This window comes from Physeter macrocephalus, chromosome 12, assembly GCF_002837175.3.
Source record: "Physeter macrocephalus isolate SW-GA chromosome 12, ASM283717v5, whole genome shotgun sequence".
NCBI classification, from domain to species: Eukaryota; Metazoa; Chordata; class Mammalia; order Artiodactyla; family Physeteridae; genus Physeter; species Physeter macrocephalus.
Window position 1 is genome coordinate 12626022 of NC_041225.1, and position 13067 is coordinate 12639088.

At 44.4% G+C, this 13067-nt stretch overlaps 1 protein-coding gene across 1 annotated transcript; it reads right to left on the minus strand.

The window, feature by feature from the left end:
* On the minus strand, window positions 1-5665 carry LOC102979011 (interleukin 36 gamma). The gene is given in 6 exon segments (XM_007123835.2): window positions 1-776; window positions 3873-4012; window positions 4755-4862; window positions 5347-5466; window positions 5469-5589; window positions 5591-5665. Coding segments are annotated over 6 exon segments (774 nt in total). The 3' UTR covers window positions 1-566.
* Window positions 5666-13067: the final 7402 nt, after the last annotated feature.

Consider the following 13067-nt stretch of genomic DNA (forward strand, 5'->3'; position numbering starts at 1 on the left):
GAGTTTATATTTGGTTTTATGGTAACAGATTATTAGAATTAGACATAAGTAATTTAACAAAGAATTGGTTTTCTTTACAAGTTCCTAACCCTTAAAAGGATCTATTACACCCCTTACAATATACTGGAAACATATAGAGATTATGGGAAATGTAATCCCATTAGGAAAGGCAACACAGCAAAACAAAAACAAAGATCAGCTCCATGCTAGTCCCAGGATCTTGGGTAAGACTGGTGAGCTCTGAATTCGTCGTTCTTCATAACCACCCCTGGGACAGGTGTTCCTACTGTTTTATGGGTCCTGATGTCCTTGTACAGATGGCTTGAGAGACGTACAGTTTCAGCTTGAAAGGAGAGCCACAGATCACCGCCTCCCTCCTGCTTTTGATTCCACATTCCATTCCTTGGTCCTTCCGAGGTCACTGCTTCTTCTCCGTTCATAAAATAAGATGAGAACAGGGCCAAGCCCACCTCTCGGCATCAATGTGCAATGACGCTGAGATAATACAGATGAAAACACACTGAGAACGGGAAATTATAAGACCAAGCTGCCACCTCTAGGCTGAGTTAAAAACTTAAATCTATACGGAAGTCAGTAGTGTACATTCTCCCCAGGTCCGAAGTGAGAACGATGGGCTGGCCTTTCTTGGAGGAGGCGATGAACCAGCCGGGAAAGGCCACGGACTCAAAGGTGGAGGTACTGCCTGTCTGGCCACGGTAGAAAAGGAAGGGCTCAATGGGCTCAGCTTGGTTGTACAGATGCAGTATATTCTGGTCCTGAAATGGGACAGAAAATGCCAGAAGGAGAAGCACAGGCTGTTTGAGTAGTTCAACATTACTTGTACACAACATGTAAATGTTCCGAAGTTTGAGCAACCCTATCCATCTATTAGAGCAAGCCTAGAAAAAACCCATTTCAAAGGAATAGCAGAGTAAACACGCATGAAATCTCACCTTCCTGTCCCCCACCCTCAACTCCAGAGATGGCATGGTGTGACACAAGGCACAGGTTCATGAACAAGTGGCCACCTTTGAATGACAAATTGGAACTCTCCCCGCACAAGAGGCTGCGGGGACCACCCCACCCCCAGGAAAAGGAAGGAAATGCAAATTTGCTGCAGGAAGCCAAGGTCTTCCCTCACCAAAGCTGCATCCGTGACAGCCCCGCTCCTGCAAGAACCACTGCTCTGGCAAAAGACCGCCAGGGCAGGGGTGTTTGGGTTTCCAATTCATTGCGAAACATATGAGAAAGGTCAGGGCCATGAAAAAGGCACAAGAGGGTCTAACAAATCAAAGGACTTGCACTCAAAACAGCAAAGTATATAGAACAATCAGCAAAGGTTTCTATATTGTATATGGAAGTATATTTGTAGATGTATATATTTATATATTCACACATCATTCTATTGAGGTAAGATAAGTATTTCTAAGTAAATTGCATTATGTCCAAGACCCCCAAAGAGACACAGGAATGGTCCATAATTCAGCCACATTCCACCCTGAGGAGGGGGAATTCTTCCAAAAGACTCCTTTATTCAGTTAATAACTTCCAGTTAATCTACCCAATTCTTTGGGCAGCCAAAAACCTAGGAGTCATCCTTGATGTTGCTTTCTTAGATCCCTCACCATTCAACCCAGCAGCAAGGCCTGTGAGCCCTATTTCCAAAATCTTTCCTGAACTGAGCCACTTCTCACCCCTCCCCTACACCTGCTCCATCCTTACCACCCATTCTCCACAAAGCAGCTGAGTTAACTGTAAACTGAAATAATTGAACAAATAAGATCATGTTACCTTCCGGCTTAAATGTCTTGAATGATTTTCTAATTATCACAATAATCAAAGTCGTTAACAAAGCCTGCAGGGTCAACACCATGCAGCTCTTGCTCACAGAGCTGAAAATGTACCCTTAGGTCCTCATCTTCTCAATCACACTCCATATTCGCTCTGTCAGCAAAGCCCATTGACTCAATTGAAAATATTTCCAGAATCTGACCGTTTCCTTCCTACCTCTGTGCTATCCCCATATCCATCAGATCACACCTGGATCACCTCAAAGCCTCCAACAGGACTTTCCCCTTTGCCAACTTCACACTCGGCTATCAAGTAGCAGCCAAAATAATCCCTGGTGGTCCAGTGGTTAAGAATCTGTCTTACAATGCAGGACATGCCGGTTGGATTCCTGGTCAGGGAACTAAGATCCCACGTGCTGCGGAGCAACTAAGGCCGCACATGGCAACTACTGAGCCTGCGGGCCACAACTAAAGAGCACACGCGCAGCAACTACTGGGTCCGGGCGCTCTGGAGCTCACGCGCCACAACAAAGAGCCCTCATGCTGCAACGAATGATCCCGCACGCCACAACTAAGACCCAATGCGTCCAATACATAAGTAAATTAATAAATAAATAATTTATTAAAAAAAAACATATGTCCGTTCATGTCACTCTTCTATTCAAAACATTCTAACAATTTGAATTGACTGAACTTGCCCTCGCTGGACACTGCTGGCTCACTCCTTTGCCTCCTCTCCCATCTGCTAAAATCTCACCTTTGCAATAATGCCTGCTGTACTATTTACCACACAGCCAGACGCCAGCTGTTTCTGGCGCTGCCAGTCTCTTTACCCGGCTCTGATCGTTCTTTCCCAGGAGACATAACACCCTTTCACATGCCGCAGATTTACCCATGATTATACTTCTTGTGGACCATTTCTCTTCTCCCTCTAGAATGCAAGCCCCAGGAGGGCAGGACTCTTTGCCATTCTGTGCACTGATGATTCGCACATGCCCACAACAGTGCTGGAGGCCAGTAAGAACACACACATTTGCTGACTTGGATTATACTGAGTTGAATTAAATTGAATTGCAGTAAACAGAAGTTTCAGAAACAAGTTTTTACTAACAGGCAGTTATAAAGGAGAAAAAACGCAAAACCAACTAGTGAGCTGGAGAATTAACATAGTAAAGATTGAAATTTCATACAAACAGAATAGAAAGATAATTTAGCAGACAGGGTGTGAATTCAAAGGTAATCATGACGTGGGATGCTGAACCAACAAGTTCTCCCAGAATGCAACATGAAAAAAACAGGACAGAAAGTATGAGAAATTAGGTGAGATCTCGAAGTTCCAATAACTGATGAATAGGAATTCGAAAAGGAGAGGGGAGACAGCAGGAAGGAGAGAATATACTTGAATAAACATTCACAGAGACATGGATGGGCCTAGAGTCTGTCATAGACAGTGAAGTAAGCCAGAAAGAGGAAAACCAATATTGTATATTAACTCATGTATGTGGAGTCTAGAAAAATGGTACAGATGAACCTATTGGCAGGGCAGGAATAGAGATGCAGACGTGGGGGATGGATGTGTGGACATGGGGGGCTGGGATGTACTGGGAGATTGGGATTGACGTATGGGCACTGCCATGTGTAGAACAGATAGCTAGTGGGAACCTGCTGTATAGCACAGGGAGCTCAGCTCGGTGCTCTGTGGTGACCTAGATGTGTGGGACGGGGGGTGGGGTGGGAGGGAGGTCCAAGAGGGAGGGGATATACGTCTACATATAGGTGATTCACTTCGTTGTACAGCAGAAACTAACAGAACGTTGTAGAGCAAGTATACCCCAATTAAAACAAACAAACAACGTCTAGAATATCTCAATATTCAAGAAAGACGAGTCCTCAACGAGTGAGGGGGCAGGATAAATCAAATTAAAGTCTATTGCAGGCACATTATTCTAAAGGAGGAAGGGATAAGTATGCTTCAGAACAGGAGGATATTTCTTTTGTAATTATAAAATTAGATTTCCTAACGAATCAACTTCTCAGAAAAGAAACTGAGGTTTTTCCACATTATTTTTCTTAGTCACTCACCTTCAGCTGCAATTTGGGCTGTCCTCCGGCGTCCTCACAATACAGACACATTTCTAGATTCTGGATTCCCAAATAAATGGGAATCCCTTTTTCTTTCTCAAGAGAGTCTGGATTCTTGAATGGGAGAACAGTGACAGTGGCTGTTAGATAAGAGGGGATACGGCGTCAGTGCCCCTTTGGAAGGCAGCTATGTTCACCACTATACCACCAGCGCACACAGTCCGCGCCCTTTTGAAGTCAGGAAAGACCAGGACCTTCCAGGCAAGGCTGGAAGAGACCTTAAGAGTATAATCCCTCCTACCCCAGACCCACAAAATGGCCAGCCCCATATGCATTCATTCTTTCATTCATTCGCACCAAGCACCAATCACAGCCCTAAGAAACGGAGCAAACACAAAGAGTTAATCAGAGGGCAGACCCCACCCTTGAGATTTTCACACTTCTGCTTGAACACCTGGAGGTGAGAAGCTCCAACCCCAAGCGACCCCCCGGAGCCTTGGAGAGCTCTGTTCATTGACAAGTACTGCCTAATGTCATGTTGAAATCTGCCTTCCTGTGCTATCCAACCAATGAGTCCTCTTAGGACACCAGAAGTCTGGCAGAACAAGCCACTCCTCTTCCCTAAGACAGGCCTTCCGATCACCGAAAGCAGCTCTCCTGCTCCCCGGAACGCCGCTCCACTCTCTCTGCTCTCTTTGCCCTGGTCCAAGACACCCCTTCCCAGGCAGGTGTGGAATTCTTCCCCTTCCAGGTGAGCCCTGTTATAAAGCCACACTTTTAACAAAAGGCTGGGTACCGGTATCCCAGCCGCACTGATGTGTGGGGGATCACATCACAAGGATCAACCTCCAAGGATCAACCACACGGTGACCTCTCACCTACCTGGAGTCACACCGCTGTTCCACGGAGCTGTCACGAGGGTCTGACCCTGAAGGATCCATACCTGCTGATTCACGTCAGAGATTTGTCCAGACCAAGGTTTATCCAGACCTATTTAGATAGAAAAGAATAATGAAGAAACATGATTAAGGTTGCTTTACCAGATGCTAGGAGAAAGATTATCTACTCCAGGTCTTTCAGGACAGACGGTTCAGGGTTTACACATCAAAACTGGCAGCTCTCACATGGCCCATCAGCTCAGCCTTTCTTTCCAGTAAAACCATGAGCTCTGGTGAGGAGGACAAGGCTGTAACTGGTCTAAGAGTTAGACCATAAATGAGTTAAACCCCCGCCCCCATAAGTACACATGTGTCAAGGCCCAGCTATTCACTTTGAAATCCACTTTTTATTTGGCCCAAGCCTAGATCTGGAGTTGGAGCAGTGAATAAGAAATGGTCCTCAGCCTCTTGGTCTAGTGGGAGATGGACAGCATTGGGTGGTAAGGTCCATATATAGGGAGGGGCAGAGAAGGCTGGGGTGTCCAGAAGAGACAGACATGAGTGTCCCCAGCCTCCAGACCCCATCCCAACATTACCTTCTGTTCGGTATACTGCCCGGGTTTCCACATCGTCTGCCATAGCGGGGTTGTCTCGGCACCTGTGAGGACATCGATAGGAGATCTGAGTCTCAGGAGGCATTTCCAGACCCTGCCACGATACTGGTTCTTAAGGTCCTGATTCTGGGCAGGGAGCTGGGAAGCCTGGCCTGATACCAAGTCCTCGTCAGAAGATCTAGGCCACCTCCTGGGACAAAACCTCAAGGCAACCTTAGGGAGGGGCTATCAAGCAGAATTTTCCTCCACCCAGAGATCCAGCCAGGGACAGTGTCCCCCTAGGGGTTCCAAGGCCAGGCATGACTTTTGACCTTAAATACCCTACAGCTCCCTGATGTCTGTGCCTCCTCCTCTCAGCAGCCCTCCCCACTCCCACTGGCAAATTTGTCTGCCTGGGAACAGGGGAGGGACCCGAGCCAAGGCAGCTCTGCCAGGATCCTAGCAGCTCCCCAGTAAGAAGCAGCTAGCTCCGCACAGGACAAGACATGGACCCAGCCTGGTGTGGCTTCACCCCTTCACTGAGCCCTAAAGAAGGATGTATAAGAGTCAAGGGACCTTTCAGCTATCCGCTGGCAAGAGCCTTTATCAAAAGTGCAGGACATTGAATCGCAGCTCAAGCAGCTCCCAAGAGCAGTGACGGGCTCTCTGATGGAGTGGGGAACACTTATCTGGAGATCATAGGGAGGTGCCAGCTTCCTCAGTGGGGCGTGACAATCTTACGACATGAAAGAAGAAAGCCAGATCCTCCTACCAGAAGATCCGGTGAGGCTCAGATGAAGAAATCACAGCATCAGTATATGAGAATGACCTGTCTGGGCTCCCTGAGAAGTAAGCACCAAGCCAAGCCCTACCAACAGGGTTAATGACAGACCCTGGGTTTCTCAGGAAGGGGAGACTGAGGGACTTCCCCAGATGCCAGTTCTCCTGCTGTGTCACTGGAGCTAGAACTGGACATGCAGGCTCTAAGTGAAGGGAATCCATCACCTGGGTCCAGGAAGCTTGCCCACTGCAGTTTCACTAAGAGAGTCCTGTGATGGCAAAATTAGCTGTGGGCTCAGGCAGGAGCCATATAGCATTCCTGGCCACCCAACTGTTCCACTTCGGGCTGCCCGTGAGTGGAGCGTTAGGCTAAAAGCCCCTCCCCCACTCTTTCAGCCCCTCAGAGATCCACCTCTATCCTCTTGGGAGCCACAGGCCCTGAGCGGCACACCCTTAACTGAGATCATCCTGGCCCCTGCTACCCCCACATATAGTGGACTCCAGACCAGCCTAAGGACTAACGAGGTAGGTAGTGATTTCTCCAAAAACTGAGCCCCAGTTGCCAACTTATCCCTCACCCTCTGCTCCAGGAATGCAGGCCATTTGTAGGTCCTCAATAAATGGTAAGTTATTTTTCTATATGTTTGTTACACACACACACACACACACACACACACACACACACACACACAATCTGCTGAGGTCACACATAAAAATTTTCTGAGAAGAGTTAACTTGACTGAAGTGAGCTTCAGAAGGCAGACTAGAAGCACCTACAGCTTCATATTCACGTGGGGAAAAAAGTGCAAAGAATAAGACAGAATCTTCTAGGCAAGCACCTCCATGAGCCCCTCTTCCCAACCTTGAAAAGAGTCTCCTTGCTCAACCTCTCATACATTTCACCCCCATCTCCTTTTTGGCCTTAGAGGCACATAGTCTTTTCCTGTTGAGGCCCCAGTCCCATCACTTTTGGTTTCTAGAGTGCGGTTAGGAATTTAGACACTTCTGTTCAAAGCCAAGCTCAGCCATTGTCACCCCTTGAGTCCCCTCCACCCAGATGAAGAGTCTCTCCATTATGCGTCAGTCAACATATCCCCTTTCTTGGGATGCTTACCACAAAACAGCATCGAAAAGGCTCCATCTTCTGGCCCCCAAACTCCTTAGGTCTCTGTTTCAATCAGGATCCAGTCTGGAAAGCAGAACCCACACAAGGAATTGCAAACAAAGGGAACTGAACACAAGAAACTGGTAACACACATGTCAGAAGGCTGAAGAGTGAAAAGGAGTGGCCGAGGTATCCCAGATAGCACCCCATGTGGGAAGAAATCAAGAGGAAACAAAAGAATCTAGAAGCTCAAAGGAGGAAACTTGTAGGACTGATACTTAGACCTCAGGACGGGTTCCTCTGCTGAACTGATGCTCAGACCTGTGAAAAGAGAGAGTAGTCCGCTGGGCACACGAACCGCAAAGGTGGAGATGAGGGGTCAGATGCTCTGAGGGCCCAAGGGACTCAACACAGACAGCTGTATTTCCATTGATTCAAAAGCCTTTGGGAGCAGGTTGGTGCCATCACATGCAAGAAAGTAATAGTCACTTAAAGAAGATGGAGGTTGGGGCTTCCCTGGTGGAGCAGTGGTTGAGAGTCCGCCTGCCGACGCAGGGGACGCGGGTTCGTGCCCCGGTCCGGGAGGATCCCACGTGCCGCGGAGCGGCTGGGCCCGTGAGCCATGGCCGCTGAGCCTGCGCCTTCGGAGTCTGTGCTCTGCAACGGGAGAGGCCACGGCAGTGAGAGGCCCGCGTACCGCAAAAAAATAAATAAATAAAAATCAAATAAAAATAAGAAGACGGAGGTCATTATGACATTTTACAGTGGCTGTGTGACCTGGGGAGAGACGGTGTTTTCTGTTCACTTCTTCAGCAGGCTTTATTTGTCTGTCCTCCCAGGCTGATTAATAGCAGGGCTGATGTTTTCTTTCAGTTCTGAGCAAGTTTTGACTCTCAGATTCTGACCTTTTTCGGAGGGAATGGGCCTGAGGGGGGAAAAAAAAGTTGACGCTAAGATCTACTATTAATAGCTTTGTTACTTTTCACCTGAGTTGGTATATTATTTAATGGACGAGTACATGTAAAACTGGCGAATTCTGAATAAGGCTTGTATTTCAGTTAATATTGCAATATCAATGTCAATTTCCATCCAGGGTTTTGACAATGTACTGCAGCTGGGTAAAATAAAATAATACAATATATATTTTTTAAAGCTTTTGGGGAAAAAATGGGGCGGTGGAATTCCCTGGCCGTCCAGTGGTTAGGACTCCACACTCTCCCTGCCGAGGGCAAGGGTTCAATCCCTGATCGGGAAACTAGGATCCCACAAGCCACACAGGAAGGAAGGGAGGGAGGGAGGGAGGGAGGGAGGGAGGGAGGGAGGGAGAGAGAGAGAGAGAGAGAGAGAGAGAAAGAAAGAGAGAAAGAAGGAAGGAAGGAAGGAAGGAAGGAAGGAAGAGAGAGAGAGAGAAAGAAAGGAAGAAAAGAAAGAAAGAAAGAAAGAAAGGAAGGAAGGAAGGAAGAGAGAGAGAAAGAAAGGAAGAAAAGAAAGAAAGAAAGAAAGAAAGGAAGGAAGGAAGGAAGGAAGGAAGAAAGAAACGAAGAAAGAAAGAGCTTTGGTATATAGCTTGGATTTTCCATGCCCAGACAAAGATTGCAAAAGCCTACATATTATGGTGACATGTGTCTTCTTTAGCCTCAGCCTCTTACTCCACTTGATCTTGATGTTTTCCTGGCTCTCCAACATTCAGAGAAACCAGCATTCCCAGAATTATCAGCCATCTGCATCCATTCTGAAGTGCCCAGTTTCAACTTTAGTGTGAATGAGTATCAGAGAAATGAGAAGTAATAGTACTGATAATGGTGAGAAGGAAGAACTGAGCCACTGGGGTGCGTAATTGAAAGGCAGAGGGCCCATCTACTAAAGAAATGGACCAGAACTTTTGTCTTAGAGCAGAATGGATGATTACATGATCCCTTAGCTATATTTGAGAAGACTGTTAATATTCATGCTGATTATAAGAAGTTAAGAATGTGGTTCTGTTTTATAAACATAACCCAGTTTGCCAGATTCCATGAATGTTTTATTGTCACCTAGAACAATGAAAATTATGCACATTGTTAAGTGTGGCTTGAATTGAATTCAAGTAAGTATTCATAAAGCCAAAGGTCCTACACATGCAAATAATTTGAAGAGATCACTAAGTCCAGATTCCAATTTCCAAATTCGAAGATAGCATCATCCACCCTTGTTTGGTAACAAGTTCCACCAGTCTGCTCACTTAACATGTCCATCATCTTAATAAGCTGAGGAAACATCAATGGAAACCAGCTAGAATAAGAGAGCTTGATCATTCATGACAACTGGAATCTCTAGATCTCTTCACAATCTCCGCAATGACTTATTCATGTAACCAAGCTGACAATCACAAGTAATGAAGCATGAAGCAGTAGAGGTTATCTGGCCCCCACAGTTGACAAATACACAATCAAATTAAGGGTATCAGCAGAACTAGGCTTAATCCAGGGCTCTCTGCTAGTGTTCATCAGTGCCCTTGGGGTTCCTAAGAGGACCAAAGCCACTGTAGTTTAGATTCTATCATAGTTACCTTCAAGCAGGACTGGCAACCTGGGCTGGGTATTGCTACTGGAAAAAAGCTGGCACTCATCTTGGTTCAACTAATGGGGCAACATGATATGTATCATGAACTACAAAGAATAGCATGGAGCCTTTGATACTCTAGTCGATTTGGGAAAATACCAAGGAAATTCCCAGGGCAGTCTCTGCAGTACCCACTTTACCCAACGTGGGTGGGATGATGTAGTTGAACTTGCCCAAATCTCTGCTCCTCCAAACAGCCCAAGCCCATTGTCTAAGACTTGCATCCCTGTGGGCTGACCTATCACATCTCCCCAAAGCTAGTTTCTCCATGAAACCCCAGGTTTTAGGATTTGGGCCAAGATGCTATTTAACAGCTTCCTCTCTCTCATGAAAATGAAGGACAAATGAACAAAAATAACCTCCAAACTACTCACCAAAATGGCAGAAATAAGTAGAAGCATTAAAAGCACTAAGACAAAAGAACCAACTACACAGGACCAACATAAAGGGGTATTTTTCTAAATTTAAAACAGCTATTGACCAAGTTGTACACTTATGATGTGAAACCAAAAAATAAAAAGCAAACAGTAAAACCTTAATTGGACAGCTTGTGGTACAACACTTAAGGAAAGGTTGTAGGTTAAATGCCTAAAGTTTGAAACTCCCATACAAAGAGTCAAATGCCAGAGTACTTTTAGCCTTTGCCCAATGATCACACAAAATGCAAAGCCATGAAAGAAAAGATGGTAAGTTGATCATCATCAAAATTTTAGAATTTGGGGCAAACTGGGACAAAACACACCATGGAAGAAAGTTAAAAGATAAGGTACCTTTGGGGTTTCCCTGGTGGCACAAAGGTTAAGACTCTGCCTGCCAATGCAGGGGACACGGGTAAGATCCCTGGTCCAGGAAGATCCCACATGCTCACAACTAGCTCATGAGCTACAACTACTGAAGCCCGCGCACCTAGAACCAGTGCTCCACAACAAGAGGAGCCACCGCAATGAGAAGCCCATGCACCGCAACAAAGAGTAGCCCCTGCTAGCCGCAACTAGAGAAAGCCCGCGCGCAGCAATGAAGACGCAACACAGCCAAAAAAAAAAAAAAAAAAAGTAAAATTAATTAATTAATTAAATTTTTTAAAAAAGGATAAGGTACCTGGGAGAAAATATTTGCAACACATCTAACAAGCTAATAATTAATATCCAAAGTTTTTAAATTGTTCCTACTAATCAATAAGAAAAATGCAAATAATTCTATAGGAAAAACGAGTGAGAGATGTAAAAAGCATTTCACTGAGAAGAAAATGTAAATATCCGGTAAGTAGAAGTAATTATAGTTAACCATACTAGTAATTAGCAAGATACCAATCAAAGCAATAATGAAATTCAGTTTCCACCCATCAGGAAGGCACAAATTAAATAGATAATAGGCAATGGTGTGAGGAAACAGATTCACTCACTGGATGGATGGATGTGTGAATCAGCACAGCCTTTTTGGAAAGCAATTTCTCAGAAATGTAAAAGGTATGTACCCTTGACCCATCAATTCTACTTATGATAATCTATTGGTTAAGTTACCTTCAGCTTCAAAAGCTAGAAAAACCCAATTCAAAGTGGCTAAAACAATAAAAATACTTACTAGAGCACATAATTGGAAGCCCAGGAGTAGTGTAGGATCATGGTTGCTGATGTGATAGTTCTATGACATCAGCAAGGATCAGCATTTTTAAAATTCTCTCTGAACTGACTTACATAACATAGGGCCAGTTTCCTTCAAGGTTGTGAGATAATTGCCTTTGACGATCAGAATTGCATGCTCAGTCATTTATATCCTGCAAGGAAAAGAATGTCTCTCCCACATCAAAGTCTTTCAAGAAAGTTTGGGTCAACTTGGGAGTCATGCTGTGTCAATCAGGTTCTAACAAGCAGGATAGGATGCATTCAAATTTAGTAATTTGAAGTAAACGTAATGAAGGAGTTATTTACAAAGATGTGGGCAGAATATAGAGAAATCTCAAGGCATAGTGCAGAACCCCAGGGCTGCTAACAGTAGGATACACCCTTTACCACCCATAGGCTTGAAGGGACAAGAGGAGGAAATGATTACCAGAACCCACAGAGAGAGCTTTGTGGAGAGGGCCATTTAATAGGAGTTATGACCTTTGTCAAGAAAATGTCAGGCGAATTTGCAGAAACATGGATAGACCTAGAGATGATCATATTAAGTGAAGTAAATCAGACAGAGAAAGACAAATATCATATGACATCACTTATATGTGGAATCATAAAAGAAATGATAAGAAAGAAAAAAAAACCATAAGAAAACAAACTTACGGTTACCAAAGGGGAAAGGGGGGAGGGATAAATTAGGATTTGGGTTAAAAAAGGATAAGGTACCTGGGAGAAAATATTTGCAACACATCTAACAAGCTAATAATTAATATCCAAAGTTTTTAAATTGTTCCTACTAATCAATAAGAAAAATGCAAATAATTCTATAGGAAAAACGAGTGAGAGATGTAAAAAGCATTTCACTGAGAAGAAAATGTAAATATCCGGTAAGTAGAAGTAATTATAGTTAACCATACTAGTAATTAGCAAGATACCAATCAAAGCAATAATGAAATTCAGTTTCCACCCATCAGGAAGGCACAAATTAAATAGATAATAGGCAATGGTGTGAGGAAACAGATTCACTCACTGGATGGATGGATGTGTGAATCAGCACAGCCTTTTTGGAAAGCAATTTCTCAGAAATGTAAAAGGTATGTACCCTTGACCCATCAATTCTACTTATGATAATCTATTGGTTAAGTTACCTTCAGCTTCAAAAGCTAGAAAAACCCAATTCAAAGTGGCTAAAACAATAAAAATACTTACTAGAGCACATAATTGGAAGCCCAGGAGTAGTGTAGGATCATGGTTGCTGATGTGATAGTTCTATGACATCAGCAAGGATCAGCATTTTTAAAATTCTCTCTGAACTGACTTACATAACATAGGGCCAGTTTCCTTCAAGGTTGTGAGATAATTGCCTTTGACGATCAGAATTGCATGCTCAGTCATTTATATCCTGCAAGGAAAAGAATGTCTCTCCCACATCAAAGTCTTTCAAGAAAGTTTGGGTCAACTTGGGAGTCATGCTGTGTCAATCAGGTTCTAACAAGCAGGATAGGATGCATTCAAATTTAGTAATTTGAAGTAAACGTAATGAAGGAGTTATTTACAAAGATGTGGGCAGAATATAGAGAAATCTCAAGGCATAGTGCAGAACCCCAGGGCTGCTAACAGTAGGA